This window comes from Rhineura floridana, chromosome 1 (genome assembly GCF_030035675.1).
Source record: "Rhineura floridana isolate rRhiFlo1 chromosome 1, rRhiFlo1.hap2, whole genome shotgun sequence".
NCBI classification, from domain to species: Eukaryota; Metazoa; Chordata; class Lepidosauria; order Squamata; family Rhineuridae; genus Rhineura; species Rhineura floridana.
Window position 1 is genome coordinate 108,424,619 of NC_084480.1, and position 21,488 is coordinate 108,446,106.

Here is a 21,488-nt window from a genome sequence, read left to right on the forward strand (position 1 = left end):
TTGCTTGGTTTTAGTTTGGACCTTTTCTTTTTGTGGGCATTGTGTAGGATTTGGGGAAATGATCACTGTGCACCCTGATATCTGAGAAGAAAGCACATATTAGGAACAAAGGACGCTGCCACACACTGAGTGAGACCATTGGTCCATCCAGCTCAGTATTGTCTACACTGACTGGAAGTGGCTCTCCAGGGTTTGAGGCAGGAGTCGCTCCCAGCCCTACCTGGAGATGCTGAGGATTGAATTTGGGACCTTCTGCATACAAGGCAGATGCTGGATTACTGAACTATGCCCCCCCCTCTCTCATATATATCTATATATATGTACACACACATACACACTAGGGGCTCATGCAGCTGTTTCCTTTACTCGCCAACCCCACCTCCACCCTACAGCACCCCTAAGGCCTCCCACCCACCCACTCTGCTAGGCACCCTCATGCCAATCTCTCCATCCCCTCTGCCATGCCTCGCTCCACCAACTCTCCTAGGTGCCCCAGCCATTCCCTCCACCCCCTCACCAATCCCATCACGCCCTCCCCCCATGCGCACACTGGTCACTGAACCTCTCCCCCTTCAAGGGACTCCAATCCTTCCACCCCCTCCAAGGGTCTCCAAACCTACCCCCCTCACTCCCCACTTACCTTATGGCCTTGCTGCTATTGCTGCTCGCTTGCCAAGCCACAGCTAGGCTCTGGCTGGGGTAGGCTAGGACCCCTCACCATCCCTCTCTTCATTGTCGCTGCCTCCTCCTTGCCTTGCCATCACAGCCAAGGTTTGGCTTTCCTGTTCTCCTCGACTCTAAGCATCATGGTACCTGTGAGTACTTTAGTGCAGGCGTGTTCCTGTGCAGAAGCGTTCACGGCTAGCGTGTGCTTACAAAACTAAAGTAAGGTATATGCACGTGCATGCACACACACAGGCTATCCATACCCCATAACAAACTGGTAGTTTCACAGTATATAGGCAAGTAACAGAATGTACATAGAAATCATTATGTATTATTAATAATTATGTTATTAAACGGATATGTAAATGTTGCCTTATTAATACCATTTTTGAAGACTTTTTTTTTTCATTTCACAGAGCTGAGCTTTATCGGGCCTCAGGGAAGTTTGAGCTACTTGATCGAATTCTACCAAAGTTGCGTGCCACAAACCACCGTGTGCTTCTCTTTTGTCAAATGACATCACTCATGACCATTATGGAAGACTATTTTGCTTTTCGAAATTTTGCTTACCTACGACTTGATGGTAATGTTCCAAGATGAAAGAAGCTCAAGAAATAAATTGGGGCATCTTGTGATCATGAAGCCTGTGATCTTTTGTTAGGCACTCCAGCTCTCAACTATCTGTTTCTCCTTGCTTACCTGCCATCCAGGAATGCAGGACACTAAGGCGTTCTCTTTATTCAATGGTAGTATAACACCATTGGAGTAAAGTGACTAGAAGTATAAGCTGTCGGCTAGAAAGTAGTTACTTCCACCATCATATTGTTGTTTTAAGACTATATTCACAAAATGCTGATCAGATAAAAGTGCAGTGGACTGCAGGAATGTCATTGCCTTTTCATATTTGTTTATGTAGTACTTTATACAACAGTTCTAATTTCACACAGAATTTCTCTCGTGGATGACAGAGGTCTCCAAGAGTATAGTGTAGCTCCCCATACAGACACAGGATTTCCAGATTATGTTGTAGTATTAAGGTAAAAATTATACACAGTTCACTGGGGAAACACTCAGCACCATTACTGAAAATCAGTTTTATCTGGATATCCCTCTCATCTGGCCCAATTCAGATTTGTTTGAAAGACATATGGAACCATAGTCCTTAACGCTAATGTCCCATCAGGTTTGTTTGTTTGTTTGTTAATGTATGTGAAGTTAATTGCAGAAGTCTGGTCAGTTTTAGTTGAAGCAATTTGCTTTCAAAATCTGTCTGTTTTAGCATTAGTGTGTTGTCCATATATTGTTTTAATAGCATAGGGAGTTTAATTCATTGGTGTTGGTAGCATGTTTTACAGTTCTCGTAGAAATGTGATATTTTAATGTGATTTTAAAAATTAATCACACTACAAATTACATGCCTGTTTATTTCACTCTCAGAATGAGTTACTTAACTAAAGCAATTTTTTTATTCTGAAAATATCTAGATATAATAGAGTTCAATGAATTTCAGAGAGCTCTGTCTTTACCCTTAGCAGCAGTCACCTCTGTCTCTTACTGAAATTGAAATGTTGGCTTTCAGTCTTTCTCCAGTAGAATGTATTTAGCAAAACAAAATACTTCTAGAAAAGCAGCAGTTTGAGCCTTCTAATTAAAAAGTAATCCAAGGCTTCAACATTATCAAATACCTTTGATCCCAAATGTGTTTGCTTAGAAGTCAATCTCATTCATTTCAATATAATCACTTCAAAGTCACAGGCTAAGGATCACAGCTGAGTCTGCCCCCCCCCCGCTTAGAATCATGAATTACAGTTCTTCAGTAAAAAAAACTTAAACTCTCCATCTGTAAAAAAAATCTTAATCTATACATTGGATAGCACATTCAAGAAACTCATAGTCTCCTTAAGACAAAAGAGTACAGTGCATAGTTAAACTATGGAATTTACTCCCACAGGAGGCAGTGATGGCTGCCAACTTGGATGGCGTTAAAAGCTGATTAGACAAATTCATAGAGGATAAGGCTATCAGTGGCTACTAGCCACAGTGGCTATATTAGTCTTCCATGGTTGGAGGCAGTATGCTTCTGAATACCAGTTGCTGGAAACTGCAGAAGAAGGAGTGCTCTTGTGCTCATGTCCTGTTTGTGTGCTTCTGATAGGCACCTGGCTGGCCACTGAGAACAAGATGCTGGACTTAGATGGGCCATTGGCCTGATGCAGCAGGCTCTTATATTTTTAAACTTTATCAGTATTGTAAGGTCAGCTTGATCAAATTTTGGAATCAAATGTACAAGTTAGGCTAAAGTTTAAGAAGTCAAGAAGAGTTGGGAAGGATACCGATTACAATCATATTTTCTTCCCATTGACATTTTTAGCAGCAAATTTCCACAGTTTGGCATAATATGGGCTTCTACCACTCCAAAGAAAAAATAATTGGCAGCATTTTATGGCTTTGTTATAAAATAATTAAAAATAATTTTATGGCTTTGTTATAAAATAATTATTTTCTCAGGTCATGTGGGATACAGCTCCATCTAGCGTTCGAAGGCAAGAATGGATCAAAGTCAAGATGTGGGGCATCAAGCCCCTCCCACTCCAGTTCATTCTTGCCTTCGTTCGAAGTGTTTGGATCTACTTCTATAGCGTTAGCTAGGTTTGGTGATTGAGTGTGTGAGACTGTGATCTTTCCTTCTGTTCCCTTCCCTCCTTCACCCCTTTTGTACTCCTGGGACGTTTGTTGGGTGGACTTCTTGTTTTCCCCACATTTTGTTCCTTTGTTGGGGGCTCTGGCGGCTGCCGTTCCCTCCTTAGGCTCCAGCCTCTTGTGAGAGGAGCCATAGCTGAGAGCCGCAACTGCGGCTCTCTTTTCGTCCCTTGCCTTGCCTTGCCGCCAACTCACCTTCAGGTGGCGGCCGTTTTTTATTGTTTTATTGTCCCTTTGTTGGGGACTCCAGCCTCTTGTGAGAGGAGCCTTAACTAAGAGCCACGGCTGCGGCGCTCTCTCTTCATCCCTCTGTTAACGCCAGTTTACGGCGGCGGCTGGTTTTGGCTGCAGTGGAAGGCTGCAGTCTCCTTTTTGCAAGCGGCGGTTGGAGCTCGCCCCTGTGGCTCCCTTAGCTAATTTTTACCACCAGCTTTGATTGCCCGTACAGGCATTGCTGCCTCACAGGGAGCCTGCGGCTGCAGCTTCCTTCCAGCTTCTTGCTAGCTACTTAGCCGACGATGGCGGCGCTTTAATTTGTAGGAGCTCGCCCTCGCGCCTCCTCCCCCATTGCCTGGCACCTACCGCGGCCGTTACAGGCCTTTTGGAGTGCGCATTGCTCCTTCTTCTTCTCGGCTGCCATTTTAATTTCAAGTTTCCCGCCCTTTTTGCGGGCGCCATTTTATTTCACCCTTGTTCCCTGCCTTTTCTGTTCTCCTTTGCTTGACTGTACAGTTATTTAGTCAGGCTCTCCAAGCTATTTAAAATTCTGCAAGGCTCATTTCACAACAGCGTCTCTATACTTCGTGGCAGTTGGTGCTGTTCACCCCCCCACCTGTGTTCGTGTACTAAGCCCTTTACCCACACGACATATTTACATTGGGACTTGTCTGCGCAGCAGCTGCATATTGGAACTGTACATTCTCCCTGTTCTGTGGGTGTGTACTGAAATACCTCGCCACACCTCACCCCCCACCTCTGTGCGTGTGTTGGTGATATAGATATATATATACCGCATATCTGGGCACGTATAATGGCGGATCAACACCCAGAGCCATGTTTGTCTCGGGCAAAGCAACCCTGCAAGACCTCGCATCACAAGTCTGCCAAGCAAAAACTGCCCAAACTTCACTCCAAGGCAGTGGCTAAAACTAAACACCTGTCTAGCCACAGTGCCACCAAGCAAACACGTTACATTTCTGTTCCGCATTCTGAGATGGCTAGCCAAGAACGATTGACAGCCCTCTTTCACTCTCCAACTGGGTCGTCCGAGGATGACTTCGAGGGCTTTCCTGCCCAGCCCGTGGTCTACCCCTCTCAATCCAATTTGCCACCCCAGCCCAGTGAGCCCCCTGCAGCTGTAGAGCAACCGCCGGCTGTGCCACTACCAGGCAACCGCCCGCCTCTTAGGACTGCAGTTATCTCCTGAGTTCCTTTTGCAGTTAAAGGATATGCTGAGCTCCTTATCACAGGAGTAGTCGAGAGTCGAAACAGCTCCATTCCTCCAGCACAGAGAACAGCGCATTTCCTGTGCTCCAGCTACGTATGGCTGTACTAATGCGATACCTCCCCCCTCACCCAACCCATTTGATGTTGTTAGAGGCAGGATTGAAGGTGAGATTCCTGGTTTGGAGGACCCAGAGTATTTTCCTCAGGCCGAGGCAGATGAGTGGAGTGACGAGGCTGAATTTGAGGAGGACACCTCATATTGCCTATTTGATGCGGCCGACTTTCTTCCCCTCGCGTGTAGAGTTCTGGGTACATTAGGTCTTCAGACTACACAGCCTGAATCTACTGCTCCATCTATGAAAGGGGCCAAAGTCCTCAAGTTTCCTAAATCAACGGATCACTACCTTCCAGTGCCAGACCCCATCGGCAAACTGGCCAAGGAAGAGTTGGATCACCCGCTGCAGGCACGGCGCTTTTCTGTTATGGCTAAAAGGCTCTATGCACTGGACCCGGACTTTATGAATCGTTTGCTGGTCCCAGGCATCAACGAGCCAGTCTCTAGTTTGGTTTCGTGATCGCTCCTGCCAAAACAAGGGGACTCACAACTAAAGGGCCCCTTTGAACGCCGCATGGACTATGCTCTGTAAAAACCACGAGGCTACCGCCTTCACTATTCAGGCGTCTGCTGCAGCTTCCATCTTTTCAAGAGCGTCTATGATGTGGCTGGACGAGCTCTTGGATGACCCCGAACCAGACCCTGTCAAGCTCCGAAATTACATCAGACTGCAGCTTTCATGGCTGATGCCACATTGGATGCCACCCAGCTGGGAGCGCGAGCCCTAGCCTCACAGGTGGTAGCTCGGCGTACCCTTTGGCTTAGGCACTGGGATGCTGACTCTACGGCCAAGGGCAACTTGTCACGGGCACCTTTTTCTGGGTCCTTACTCTTTGAGACGAAGCCCTCAAGGTGGTCTTGGTAGACCCTAAAGACAGCCACCAGTATTGGCCACTTCCAAGAGAGAGGATCGTAGGATGTTTAGATGTTTCACCCCATATTGCTCCTTTCAGCCTTTTCGAGGAGCTCGGTCTGCGGGACAGGGCCGCGACTTTCGATCTTCTGATTTCTGCTCCTCCAAGGGAACCTGGAACAGACAACGCTTCCTGGGCATAGTCCAGAACTGGGGAAGTCAAGGGGCCTCAACTTCAGCATATGGCAGGGGAGCTCATCAGCGCAGACAGTACTGACGCTTTCCCTGTAGGGGGCAGATTGCTAGTGTTTGCAAGTCACTGGTTGCGTCTAACACAGGTCGCTTGGGTCAGAGATCTCTTTCTTCATGGTTACGAACTGGAATTTTGGATGACCCCTCCAGACAGGTTCATTCCCTCCCTACTACCCAGAGTTCAAGACAGGAGCCGGATCATGCGGGAAGCAATAACTCATCTTCTCGACATAGCTGCAATAGAAACTGTACCACTGGAGGAGAGAGCGCAAGGGGTTTACTCTCTCCTATTTGCAGTTCCCAAGCGACATCTGTCATGGAGGGCGGTGTTAGACCTCAAATTTGTCAACCGTTTTGTGAAATACCAATGGTTCAAGATGGAGTCCCTGACGTCAATTATAGAGGCTCTACACGAAGGGGACTTTCTGGCTTCCATAGACCTAAAAGAAGCATACCTTCATGTGCCCATCTGTCCGACCCACAGACGTTTCCCGTGATTTGCCTTCGGCCCCCATCACTTCCAATATCGGGCAATGCCTTTCGGACTTTCGTCGGCCCCGAGAATCTTCACCAAAGTACTGCTAACCCTGGTGGCTTACCTCCGCCTCCAGGGCATTCACATTTACCCTTATTTGGACGATCTGTTGATTCAGGCGGGTTCCAGGGATCTGGCCCTCTCTCACGTTCGCTCTGCCCTCTCGGTTCTGTGCACCTATGGTTGGCTTGTCAACCACGACAAAAGTCAACTTCAACCAACTCGGAGGTTGCAACATCTGGGCGCAATTCTGGACACCACACAGGCCATGATCTCTTTATCACCAGACCAGATTACAGCCATCAGAGAGATGGCTTTACACCTCGCATGTTATCAAGGGCGGACATAATGCTTCTGGCAAGGGCTCTGGGAATGTTTGTCTCGACCATCCACATCGTGCCATGGGCTCGGCACCACACTCTACCCTTACAGTGGGCCTTACTCACTTTCCAACAGGACATTGCCACGTCCAACCACCAAACAGTCCACCTGCATCCATCTCTGCGGGCCTCCTTCCATTGGTGGGTGACAGTCAAAAATCTCAAACAGGGAACCCTGTTCTGAGAACCAGACAGAACTGTAGTAACGACAGATGCCAGTCTGTCCGGATGGGGGCCCCACTGCAATTCCCTGTTTGTGCAGGGTGTTTGGTCCAGAGCAGAAGCAAGTCACAATATCAACTGGCTGGAACTGAGAGCAGTTCATCTGGCTCTTTGGCATTTTCAACCTCTGTTCCTGCTGGGCCACGTACTGCTTCGCACGGACAATACCTGTGTGAAATCACATCTGAACAGGCAAGGGGACACCAGGTCACAGTGCCTCCAGATGGAGGCTTCTCAACTCTTCGACTGGGCCGAAATACATCTAATTTCACTGAGAGCAGAACATCTCAGTGGTGTTTTAAATGTTGTGGCCGCCTGGCTTAGCAGACAACAGGTGATCCCGGGAGAATGGAAGCTTCACCCCATGGTGTTCAGCCTTCTCCAACGATGGTTCGGCATCCTCTCGGTGGACCTGTTTGCCTCCAGTCACAACTACCAGCTACCTCACTACTTCTCCAGGTATCTGGACACCAATGCGGAATTGGTAGATGCACTGTTGACTCAGTGGCCAGCAGGCCTCCTATATGCCTTTTCCCCGATACCGCTACTGAACAGGACCCTCAGGAAGCTGCGACGTAAAAGGGCCTGTCTGGTCCTGATAGCCCCATACTGGCCTCGTCGGCCGTGGTTCTCCGATATGCTCTCCCTTTCAGTGATGGACTTTTGGAGGTTGCCGCTCAGATCAGATCTCCCCTCTCAGGGTCCGTTTTGGCATCCAGATCCCGAATGGCTCAATCTGACAGTGTGGCATTTGAATGGGGACGTTTGATTTGTGCAGGACTGTCTCAGGAAGTTGTGGACACAATTCTTGCGTCTCAAAAACAGTCACTCTCTCGTGTCTACCAGAGCACTTGGTTTGCCTTCTCTAGCTGGTGTGACTCTCAAAACATACAACCATCTCAGGCTAATGTTCAACAGCTACTGCAATTTCTACATAGAGGCCTGAAGATGGGACTTAAACCTAACACCTTGCGTCGCCACGCCGCCACCATATCATCTATTCTGTCTGTCACATCTCCTAGTATTCCTATGGGCTCACACCCACTTGTCAAACGTTCTTTGAAGGGGGCCGCCCTACTGTCGCCAGCAGTTTGTCACCACTTTCCTTCGTGGAGTTTATCAAAGGTCCTGCAAGCCCTACAGCGGCCTCCTTTTGAGCCCCTTTGATCTGTGCCATTACGACTTTTGACCTTCAAAGTCCTGTTCCTTGTGGCGATCACCTCGGCGAGAAGAGTCTCAGAGTTGGGGGCACTGTCCTCGGCCCACCATGTGTGTATTTTCCATAAGGACTCAGTGGTACTGTGTCTAGATCCTTCCTTCCGTCCCAAGGTCGTTTCGGCGTTCCACTGTAACCAGGACATTGCTCTGCCTTCGTTCTGTCTGGATCCTGTCCATCCACTGGAGAAGGCCTGGCACTTGCTAGATGTCCGGAGGACCCTCAAGACCTACCTGTCTCAAACCCAGGACATACGGTCCACGGATTCACTATTTGTATCCTTTCACCCTCGTACTCTGGGGAAAAAGGTGTCCAGTTCTACGTTATCTTGTTGGTTGCGTGCCTGCATTGCATTGGCCTATGAGTCCCTTCAGCTGCCAGTGCCTCGTAACATAACGGCTCATTCAACTACGTCAGCAGCCACTACGGCTGCTTTCGCAACCAACGCCCCTCTGGCAGAGATTTGCAGAACGGCAGTATGGTCTACCCCAAATTCTTTCATAAGACATTATGAGATAGACCGTTATGCTTCTGCTGATGCCTCCTTCGGGAGGCATGTGTTACAACAGGTTATTTCTGACAAGTAGCCAGGGGGTGGTCCCTCCCTATTAGGGGCTGCTTTGGTACATCCCACATGATATTGGACTACCTGAGGAAAATGTACCATTGGTATCACCTGAAGGGTGATTTTCTCAGGTGGTCTGACATCATGGCCCTCCCTGTTGGAGGCTATTTGGGTTTTTCGATACCTTGCTAATTATCACTCTTCAGGGTTATACTGTTTAAACTATTTAGCCAAGTCAAGACCCTTTTGGAACTGTTTAAAATGCTTGCGATCTTTGGGTTATTATTTGGGACAATGCTTCCTTGCTGTTAGGCCCGTTGGCCTTTTCTGTCTTTTCAGATATATCTCACTTTGGTCTCGTCACGAATGAACTGGAGTGGGAGGGGCTTGATGCCCAAGGTCTTGACTTCGATCCATTCTTGCCTTCGAATGCTAGATGGAGCTGTATCCCACATGATGTCGGACCACCTGAGAAAATCACCCTTCAAGTGATACCAATGGTACATTCCCCATGTTTTAGGGTTTGTGATACAGCAAGCAACCTGATTCTTATGTTTTTAAACTTTATCAGTATTGTAAGGTCAGCTTGATCAAATTTTGGAATCAAATGTACAAGTTCCACTAAAGTTTAAGAAGTCAGGAACAGAGTTGGAAAGTATACCGATGACAATCATATTTTCTTCCCATTGTCATTTTTAGCAGCAAATTTCCACAGTTTGGCATAATATGGGCTTCTACCGCTCCAAAGAAAAAATAATTGGCAACATTTTATGGCTTTGTTCTAAAATAATTATTCCCCATGTTCTAGGGTTTGTGATACAGCAATCAACCTGATTCTAAACATGTTCAGAGTACAGATGCTTGAGGAATTTGGGGAGGTTCACAGTCCAAAGTGGACTATGTGGATCAGATGTGGGTTTGCTTTGGTATTTTCGCTCCTACTGAATTATATGGAGCAGTCCAAACTTTATCTTATTCTTAAAAAACAATTTTAGTGGCTTTTAGTTGTTTGGAATGTATAAAAAGGGCAGCTGCTGCTGCTACGTTTCAAATTGGCTACAAGAGCTCTTAGGAATGATGGGATGTGTCAAAACACTAGCCCTTTGAGGGACTTTGTATGGAAAAAAAAGGTTATTGTCAGGGACTTCTGCAACCCCATTTTTAAGGCATATGGCAGCTGCTGCACTTTCTACCAATTTCAAACTGCTATAAACTTGGGGGGGAGGTTAACAGCTGACAGGCCACCTCGTAGAATGTAAATTCTCTATAAACACTTTGTTTTGCTTTGTTTTTTTCAAATAATTTTGTGTAGGAGCTGCTGCCCCTGCTCGCTTCACTCACCCACCCTGCCACCTAACTTTAGGAGCACCAGCCTCACTTAACCCCACCACTTTCCTTAAACCCCCACTGCTCCCAGGCCTTGCCAAACTCCTGCTCCCTTTAGACCTGGCCAAGCCTCCTTGCCCCGCCACAGGTCACCAAGTCACCTCTCCCCTTCCACTTACAGATTGCCAAGCCTCCTCTTCTTCTCCATCACCCTACAAGCCTTCTCCTCTCCCTCCCACAGGTCACCAAGAGTCCTTCCCCCTTTGGACCTTCTCCTGCGAGGAGGAAGGAAGCGGCCGACTGAGGAAAGCTGCACAGGAACAGCTGCCTGACTGTGCATCTGTGGCTCGCCCAGCTGCCTCCCCACTTGCTCACCTGCCTCCCCACTTGCTCACCTGCCTCCCCACTTGCTCACCTGCCTCCCCACTTGCTCACCTGCCTCCCCACTTGCTCACCTGCCTCCCTCGCCCCACTCACTCACTCACTCACTCACTCACTCACTCACTCACTCACTCACTCACTACCCTTGTAGTATAAAACAATAGGGTTACATGCAAAATTGGCATGGACTGAATTTAGATCAGCGTTGCTTAGTTCTAAGTGGGATTTACCTACTAGTAAATAGGCACCTTTATGCATACATTTCAGCTGTACTTCCCTATGTATTAGCTAAATCCTGTAATCCTTGCCCTATTACCCTATAGAGGGCCATTTTGCTTGAAAAAATCACTCAGAAAGCTTTCCTGCCTCTGGGCCACCTAGCAAGTGGGCGGCTTGTCCCTTCCATGGGCCCTGGCTTCAAAGCCTTCAAAATGCAAATGGACTGCCTTCAAGTCGATTCAGACTTATGGCGACGCTATAATAGGATTTTCATGGTAAGCGGTATTTAGAGGGGGTTTACCATTGCCTTCCTCTGAGGCTGAGAGGCAGTGACTGGCCCAAGGTCACCCAGTGGGCTTCATGGCTGTGTGGGGATTCGAACCCTGGTTTCCCAGGTTGTAGTCCAACACCTTAACCACTACACCACCCTGGCTCTCGCCTTGCCCTATAGCAGGTGTGGAAAAATGGATCTGGCTAGTGGGCCAGTTCGTTATCACAACACACACTGTCTGCTCAAGTTGGACATGTGGGTGGGGCTGCCCATCTGCCAATCCCCTGAAGTCAGTGTTTTTGCCCACCAGGTCAGAAATCAAACTGTGGGCAAAAAAGTGTGTTCAGTATGCTTGGCGCTTGCAAAGTCCCTTGCCCAGTGCATCCCAAGCACTGACAATCGGCTGATTGGTGAGGTTTGCAGAGACACTTGTTTAAGCCCTGCCTTTACCTGCCCCACACCTGACATCAAATGTAGGGCACGTGGGTGTGGCTTGGCTAGCATGGCTTCATGGGCCACATGTAGAGGACCAGCGGGCCTCATGAGGCCCGTAAACCAGAGGTTTCCTACTTTTGCACTATAGGTTGAATTTATTCAACTATATCCCTTTGCCTCCAGTCCTGCAGTTTTAGAGAATCTTAATTCCCTTATATTTCCCTTAGAAGATAGGAAGCAAAAACATATTTACACACCCACACAGTGCCTTCAGATGAAATATTCCTAAAAAACAAGCATGTACTAAAACCAAAGTCAACTATTAAGCAAAAAAATGGGAAATTTGTATGTGTTCATTGTAGTTTTTTAATGTTCACAGATACGCCTTTTTAAAACACCTGAAAACAACTAAATTTAGACACAGGCTGCTGTTATAATTGATTTCCTGCATCAGCATTGGGTTGAACTAGATGACTTTTTGAATTCACCTCTAGCTCTGTCATTTTGTGACAGTTAAGTCCTATTTAAAGAAACTTCTTAGTTGTAACTATCCTTTTCCATTGATTTCCACGAGACATGTAGTCGGCACATTTAGGAGTAAGTGTTACTGAGTTCAGTGGGAATTACTCCCAAGTAAGAGTGCATAGGTTTATACTCTTAGTAATAACTGACTTTAGTTGGGGCCAAAGGGCATAGCAATATATATGGCTTGGTCTGGTATGAAAATTTATGAAATTTTGCCTAAAGTTGTAAGAATGATGTGGGAGAAAGGGATGCAGTAATGGATGGCAAATTTTATTGTCTCCATCCAGATTGCTGATTTTCTCCACATTCTAGTCTTATGCATGTATTGCCTTCTAATTAGGCGTGCTCCTGCCTTTTCTCTCTGCATTGGCAAAATACTGCAAAACCTCAAATTCTGCAACTAGAACAAAGTAAATAATTATACAAGCATTTGTTTTTGATTTTGGTTTTATGACTTGAAAGATCCACACTAGATAGGCTCTTATATGCCATGGATGCCATTTAACAGTCTTGCAAGCTTTGCTTTTCCCTGAGCCCCCATCTGCTAGAAAGCAATGTCTCGCCTACTGGTTTCAAGTAACACAGTAATTATACAAAAAATGCTTTTCACAGATAAATAGTTGTGAAAATGCTAGTCATCTTTGTAACAATTCATATAAGTAGCTGAAACCACAATGGTGTGTACTGATTTTGTACCATATAAAATGACACTGGCAGCAATAAGAGAAAATTTAAACGGCACACCTTTGAGATGCTTTCAAATGAAATGTGCCATTTTAATGGCTTATCTTTTCAGGGACAACAAAATCAGAGGATCGAGCAACTCTGCTGAAGAAGTTCAATGAGCCCAATTCACAGTACTTCATCTTTCTGCTGAGCACAAGGGCAGGAGGTCTGGGTTTGAATCTTCAGGCAGCTGATACTGTCATTATTTTTGACAGTGACTGGAATCCTCACCAGGTTATTTACTGGTCGCCATTTGTTGTTCATTTGTTATATGAAGAAACTGTTTTCTTTGCAAATTGTAGCTGTTAGTGAAGGATATCTGCTTTCTGGTGTGTTTGTCGTCAGTAATAATCTTTAATGAGACAATATGCTCATGTATGTAGCCTATGGTCAACAGTGAGTTCTTTTGCGTCAAAGTTCTGTGTAATCTTTTGGATTTGATCCACAGCAGCTTCCTTCCTTTACAAGCTCTTTTGCTAGAGCAAGCCTTTTTGCCTCAACCCTTTTGACTCCCATTTTAAAACGTAGCTCTCAACCTCTAGATAAGGAGTATTTTATGTTAGCGTTTACAGCTGCCTAGAGGAACAGGCCAATGAGAGAAGGGTTATAGAAGGAAAACGAACGATAATAACTTAGAGCAGTGTCTCAAAAAACAACAACACCTTAGTAAATTCTAACTGTACTTTTAGTCTAATTTTTCTGTTTCACTAAGGCCATTGAAGGGACCAAACAGCTATATGACAGAGCGGAGGGTTTATGCTAGATCAGCTATCTGCTATCTGAATGTCTTTCCTCCAGAGAGCTAACTGCCAGTAAAGGCTGTGTTTCCCTCCATCCTGTCCTGAATTCTATGAACAAACCTCCCTCTTGACAACTCCCAAGGCCTATCTGCCATGACTACCAGATCTCTTTGTTAGATTTACTGAAGTGCTATTTTACTTGATGTTTAATTTGTTTGATTATAGAACTTATAAACTACTTTTCTCAGACTGAGTCTTCTCTATAAATCATCAAAAACAATATCTAAGCTAAAATATTAGAATAAGATATCATATTAAGGTCCTGGGGCAAAACTCCACCCTCTGGATAATTATAAGCTAAGCATCAAAAATTCACAGAACACCTGAAGCAGGGAGGGCTGAAGGATTGAGAGAAGTGTAGAGAAGCCTCCTTCCTCCCAGTAGCTGGATGAATTGAATGGCAGAGGAACATAATTGGTCCATAATTTGCTGCCCAGTGCGCCAACATTTATTTATTTATTTCATTTGTATCCCGCCCTTCCTCCCAGCAGGAGCCCAGGGCGGCAAACAAGGCACTAAAAACACTTTAAAACATCATAAAAACAAATCTTAAAATACATTAAGACAAAACAGTGTTAAAAACATTTTAAAAACTTTTTAAAAAGAGTTGAAAACATTATTTAAAAACATATTAAGCAATTCTGACACAGACTGGGATAGCTCTCAACTTAAAAGGCTTGTTGAAAAAGAAAACATCCCAACCTGATTTGGGACAAAAGATATACAGCAGGGATGGGGAACCATTTTAGCTCTGCGGGCCAACTTTGGCAGGTGGGTTGTCCTGCCCACCTGTCAAAATCCCTTGTGTGGAGTTCTCAGGCTTGGGAACCACAGCACAAGGGGCATTGCCAGCCCTGTGCCTTGCAAACTGCCCTGCACTGATCCTTTCAACCTGCAACATTTGGAGATTGAAAGGGGGAACATAGGAAGGCTTGCAAAGCCCGCCCTGCACTGATCCTTTCACCTTGCAACGTCGGAGGTTGAAAGAGGGAGCATGGGAAGGCTTGCAAAGTCACTCTGATCCTTTCAATCTATGACACCGGAAGTTGAAGAGATCAACATGGGGCAGCTTCAAAGAGCAGTGCTGGGAAGGAAAGGCAGTCTCCATCAAATGGAAATAACTTCCCCCTCCTTGAGCAAGGCACGCTTCTACCTCCCATCAGCTGATGAACACTTGGGAGCATGCCTTATTCCAGCAAAGGAGCAATGAGGAGCCCACTTTAAACTCCAAGTTGTTCTTTTGTAGCCCCACTGTTACCTGCCCCACACCTGACATCATGTATGACTCATAGGGCAGGTGGGCATGGTTTCCCCAAAACGGCCTAGTGGGCCAAGTGAGGCTCATGGGCCAGAGGTTCCCCACCCCTGGTGTACAGGAAAAGTTGCTGCTTTGTTTTAATGATAGTTCCCTGTAAGGTCTTAAGAGAGGATCAGACACTGCCTATGCTGTTCTTCTAATGCCAGAATATCCTAATCCACAGTTACGTGCATATAACAATGTACATGTTAAAGATAATAAGGGAAAGGAAGTTCAAACAAGTTCAGACCTCTGAAAAACACCTTAAGCAGGCTGTGTCTTGCTGCTAAGATGGTTGGTATGATTTTGGAAACAGTGAAAAATATTTTTTTATAAACTTGCTGTGAGGTGAATTTTTATCCAGAGAAGCTAAAATAAATTCATCCATGACATGTAAAACAGGGTTGTATCTGATGAAGTTGTCCTGTTAGCACTAGGACTTCCACCTGTGCAACAGGACTCCCTCTCCTACTCCTCCATAAGCCCCCCTTGTGCACGCACACGCACACACCTGGTATGACTTCATTGGATCTAACCTCTAGTCTTCCACTGTCTACATGGAATCAAAGGACAGTTGAAGATCTTTTATGAGAACTGAAGCTCAAATGATTAGGCACCAGCATTGGATTGTTTGATCCTGTATCCTGGCAAAAGGGAGTCACTGGTATCGGAAAGCCACTGAAATAAGCCCCCATCCTAAAGTCAGATTTGACTTGAATACTGAAATACATTAATTAAACACGTTAATTGCATTAAATAAGCTATGATTCTTTCATGCTATCCTGTTCATTGAGAGCTTAAGGATCAGGCAGTTTCTGAATTTAGGATTATGGCTTGTTTTCAGGGCCAGCACCAGACTGTTGGTGGGCCCTTGGACACCAGATTGCACTGGGCCCTTGGACACCAGATTGCAATGGGCCCTTGGACACCAGATTGCAATGGGCCCTTGAAGGTGGCAATGGGGGTGCCGTGGCTTAAATGTCAGCATCAGCTAGCACGGATTGCAGAGCAGGAGCTATACCTGCCCAGCCTCAGGGGCCCTTGCACAGTGCCCAACCTGGCTGCCCACTGGCTCTGGGCCTGTTTGTTACCTTTAGTATTTTATCTTTATGGATATAAAAAAATGATATTTTGCTTTGAGCAACCAACCTGAGACCAGTACCCTATACCTAATATGTTTTTCACAGGACTTACAGGCACAAGACAGAGCCCACCGAATTGGGCAACAGAACGAAGTTCGAGTCCTACGATTATGCACAGTGAACAGTGTCGAGGAAAAAATTCTTGCAGCTGCCAAGTATAAACTGAATGTTGATCAGAAAGTTATTCAAGCTGGCATGTTTGACCAAAAGTCTTCAAGCCATGAGCGGAGAGCTTTTCTCCAGGCCATATTAGAACATGAAGAAGAAAATGAGGTATTCTACAAACTTGTTTTAAGTCTTAAAAATAAAAATACATTCACCTCTTCCCCACTCCGAGGATCCTAACATTCATTATGTTCTTGGCTATATATACTCCAGACTCAAATCATGTCCCTGGGCAATCCAAATTCTGTGAACTGTATTAATTATACAAGCTGAGCAAATCTGCATAATTTTTCATACTTTGCATATTTTGTCATTTTAGTGTATATAGTATGCATTAGTGTATAGACAAGACAGATAAAATTTATTTGGCGGGGGGAGAGAAATTTTTCATTTAATAAAGGATCTTATGGCTGAAATCAACGTGTTGCTTCCTAGTGGCTGATCAGATCCTTTCAATATAAAATGGAGTATTGTAATATGGAGTATGTCCCCTAAAATGCTCAGTATATAAAGCCTATTTAAACAACAACAACGCAGACATACCCATATGACTACAAATTCTGACTTTACAGATGGCAAGAACCAGGAATTGCTGGAAAATCAAACTGCTTCTTTTTTTAAAACCTATTTGCATCCAGTGGCTGCTCATAGGAACTTTTATAGGACTGTTTGTTATTGAATGGTTGACTCTGGATAAAAGTTGCAGACATTTCTGTTTCAATTTTTTAAAGAACCCCATGCCCAAAATACTACTCTCTGATCAAGAGTATACATTGGGTAAATTCCATCTCTTTTTCATTTTCATCATCACACTGGTGTGATCCTATGTGGTACTTTTATGAAGTTCAGAAAGAACAAGGAAATCATTTCTTCAGTATGGGATCTTCTAATACACTGCTGTGATTTGGTGCACTGTTACATTTCACAGGAAGACCTATTATGTCAGCCTTCATCAATGTGATGCCCTCCAGATGTTCTGAACTACATTCAAAACATCTGACAAAACTGCCTATATCATAATTCCATTATACAAATCTGTGGTGTGACATTTGGAATACTGTGTACAGTTCTGGTTGCTTTGCCTCAAAAAAGTTTATTGTAGTGTTGGGAAAGGTTCAAAAAAGGGCAACCAAGATGATCAAGGGAATGGAGCAACTCCATTATGAGGAAAGGTTGCAGCACTTGAGGCTTTTTAGTTTGGAGAAAAGGTAAAAGTATAGAAGTTTATAAATTTTGCATGACATGGAGAATGGCTAGAGAGAAGTATTTCTCCTCGTCTCATAACACTTGAGCTTGCGGACATCCAACGAAACTGACTGTTGGAAGATTTGGGACAGATAAAAGAAAGGACTTTTTCACACAGCATAGTTAAGCTATCAGACTTGCTCCCAGAGGATGTGGTGATGGCCACCAACTTGGATGGCTTTAAAAGAGGATTACAGATTTATGGAGGATAAGGCTGTAAATGGCTACAAGCCATGATGACTATGGCCTGCCTTCATAGTCAGAGGCAGTATGCTTCTGAATACCAGTTCTTGGAAACCACAGGAGGGGAGAGTGCTCTCGTGCTCAGGTCCTGCTTGCAGGTTTCCCATAGGCATCTGGTTGGCCACTGTGAGAACTAGATGGACTATTGGCCTGATCCAGCAGGTTCTTAGGTTTTTACAATTCCCATCAGCTTCAGCCTGCACGGTTGTTCTTACAGGGGTTGATGGAAGTTATAATTCAAAACATCTAAAGGGCATCACATTGGCAAACGCTATATTACATCATTAAGGAAAAGGTCTGTTTATCATTTTTAGCATTATCTAATTGTTTTAAGTATTATATTTAATAGTGATGATATTAACAGTGTTGGTTACTCACAATGATGGCTACTCATAAGTACTGAGTCTTACTTCTTACATACATCTTATGTTTATTTTACAATTGCAGATTAGAGTTAATAGACAGTGGAAATTAACAATATTTCTCAAATACGCCACAATAATTTTGTGGCATGTAGAACCAATGAAACCTAAATTCCATTTATTCCTCCCAATCCTTGTACTATTACACAGCTGTATGAATTGGGTTTTGTGGTGGGCTATGAATAAAAATCTCAACATGCTGAAAAATCTGGTTCAGCTGTATTAAGCAGTTTAAAATGATCGCGTTTGACACAAGGTAAGCATATATGGAAGTGGGTGCTGTTTTAGAAGATAAGGTACAGCAAGATATAAAACCATTTTTTACATTTATGTCTTGCTCTTCTTTCATCATGGAACTCAAGGTGACGTACATATTGTTCCCAGGCAGTCACCCATCCAAGCTTTACCCAGATCCAGATCTGCTAAACTTCATCAAGGTGGTCACCTCATATGCCTTCAGACCATCCCTGGGACTTTTCTTTTTAATTTCATTTTAATGTTTCCTGTTATAAATATTGGGTTTGTACTAGATACAGTACTTCATATTTTTTATAATGCCTAAAATAAAAAAATGAAGGTCAGGATTCAAAAGGGCTACTTATGGTCATGCATGAAGCTTGCTCCTCTTTTTGTTTAACAACTAACTCTCATGCCAAATCACAAATTGCGTATGAAACTCCCCTGTTTCATAAGCAGCTTGACTAGCATGGCAGAGGTGGAGGAACTGCATGGCGGATCTGTGGGTAATCTAAGGCATACCTAGTTTTACAGTTCTTTGGATCCAGGCTAATTGTACTATAATGAAGATTTTATTTATTTATTCATTAGATTTATATCCCGCCCTTCCTCCCAGTAGGAGCCCAGGGCAGCAAACAAGAGCACTAAAAACGCTTTAAAACGTCATAAAAACAGACTCTAAAATATATTACAACAAAGCATCTTTAAAAACATTTTTTAAAGTTTTAAAAACATCTTTTTTAAAAACATCTTAAAAAGCAATTCCAACACGGACACACAGACTAGTATAAGATCTCTACTTGAAAGGCTTGTTGAAAGAGGAAGGCCTTCAGTTAGTGCCGAAAAGACAACAGAGATGGCTCCTGTCTAAGGTTTAAGGGAAGGGAATTCCAAAGGGTAGGTGCCACTACACTAAAAGTCTGCTTCCTATGTTGTGAGGAACAGACCTCTTGATAAGATAGTATCTGCAGGAGGCCCTCACTTGCAGAACGTAGTGATCGACTGGGTATATAAGGAGTAAGATTAAAGATTGATAGGCTAATCCAGCCAAGCTGCATTTTTCTGTGTTTTTGCCCATTTCACTTCAAGCACTACTCTGTACTTGCCTAATTTTGGGGAAAGCGATTTAATAACGCGTAACAGCGCAATCCTACAGTTGTCTGCTCCGAAGTAAGACCTATTGAGTTCATTGGGGCATATTCCCTGTGTGCATAGGATTATAGCCTAAGGCTGTAAACGAAATACATTTACTGAGGAACAGTTGAGGTATGTGTGGTGAAGCACTACTGTGGAACTGCCCTCCTGATAACTGCAGCTGTTGCTGCATGTTGGGGCGGGGCAGCAGTGAAATCGGAGCTGTGCAGGTGTAGCTACCACCCCATCTCCATCCAGGTAAGCAGCAGCGACACCATTGTTTGGAGGTGTCCACACACACATGCCACTACTGCCTGGGAATAAGCCTCATTGAACTTAGACTTGAACATGCATACAATTGTGCTATAAATAATACTTTATGCGTAGCAAGTTCAGAAATTGTATGTGTACAATAAATTTTATTCAGAACATACCCAAAGCATTTTTTTCTTCTACAGGACTCATTTATCCCTTGCATATGCTTTACAGTTATTCACACTGGGCAATCAGCAATATGTCAATTGTCATCCCATATGTATTTTTACACATGTCTGTCTCATAACTTCCATGCATCTTTTTATAGGCACGTGCATGTACATTCTGTAATTTTGTCTCCTATAGGAAGAAGATGAAGTTCCTGATGATGAGACTCTGAATCAGATGATTGCACGGAACGAAGAGGAATTTGATCTTTTCATGGTAATGATACTATACAAGCAGACAGACAGATAGCCTTTGACTATCTTTACAATTCCATTTTCTAGCCTAGTGGTAGAGTTCTATTTCAGTATTTCTTGAAATTCAGAAGATGAGGAATGTAAGGGCAGTCTGGATCAAATAACATTATTGTATGTTTGTGTACTTTCTGTGACATCTTCTTCCACAACAGCACTCAATAGCGTTACAAGAGCCAGATGGCATGCATAGGTGTACATGTGGACATAGAACCATTTCAAGGAAACAATAGGGCATCACTAATGAAAATGTATCATTTGAACTAGTAAAATATGGCATTCTGAGAATTTAACCTTTGTGTTACCCAAAATGTAGGAAGATTAATGGATCTGTATATGCTGTTACCTCCATATATTTCACTGAACATGAAGCAGACGTATTGTTCTTTGCTCCTTCCTACAAAACCAGTATGAAACATGTCCATTGGACAGACAGAAAGTCTTGGAATGCATTTTTTCTTATGTGCCACAAGAGGTTGCTGTGGCACCTGCTCAGTTGATAACCCAATTGGTTACTCTTCTTAGTCTTTTCTGCCTGTTGTCTGCCCTGTCCCATTTAGTTGGTTCTCAGCCATAGAGCTTGATCAGAGGTAATGAAAGCAAGAAGCAGCTGCACTGAGAAATGGTGTGTTTCACACTAACATATTGATGGAGTTTAAAAAATTGCTCACTGCCCTTATATAGCAGTACTAAGGACAGTGTACAAATTAAAGTACCACAACAACGTAATCGCTAAATCAAAACAAGAAAAACCATCTTTTTAAAGCAGCAAAAATAAAGGAACCACATACTTGGAAACCTTACACTTTTGGATTGAATAGTTATGAATAATCTCAGGAGTGGCTAATAATAGTGGATTAATATCCAAGGGAAGCCAATAGGGAATTAGCTGTTCACATGAACTAATGAGGGACAGGAACTTTTGGGGGAATGAGGGACTAGTAAACTGAGCACCCCAGTTTAAGTAAATCTCACCAGCACGGCAATTGTAAAAGCTATCTGACAGTATACTTGGGATGTTCACAAGCTCCCAAGACCATTAAGTCCAGAGTCTAAAAGAACTTATGTGGACCAAGACCAGCATCACAGCCTGCTACTGTATTGGGCTAAGGACCATTTTCACAGCAGATAAAATTCTCCTCGAAGACCATTGCCAATGCCCTCCTCTTTATTACATCCCTTCAATGAAATGAATGTTTAATTTCTCTTAAGAATTTCAGCCATCCCCCTCTGCAT

General features: G+C 44.2%; 1 protein-coding gene across 7 annotated transcripts in view; it reads left to right on the top strand.

Moving 5' to 3' along the window:
* The window catches only part of SMARCA2 (SWI/SNF related, matrix associated, actin dependent regulator of chromatin, subfamily a, member 2), a 166,370-nt gene that overhangs the window by 113,811 nt on the left and 31,071 nt on the right, over positions 1-21,488 (top strand). For all 7 annotated transcript variants that reach the window (XM_061628942.1, XM_061628910.1, XM_061628932.1 and 4 more), the window contains 4 exons: positions 1,083-1,249; positions 12,904-13,067; positions 16,118-16,345; positions 20,140-20,217. In XM_061628942.1, coding sequence (XP_061484926.1) covers positions 1,083-1,249; positions 12,904-13,067; positions 16,118-16,345; positions 20,140-20,217 — 637 coding nt within the window. The remainder of the gene's footprint in view (positions 1-1,082; positions 1,250-12,903; positions 13,068-16,117; positions 16,346-20,139; positions 20,218-21,488) is intronic.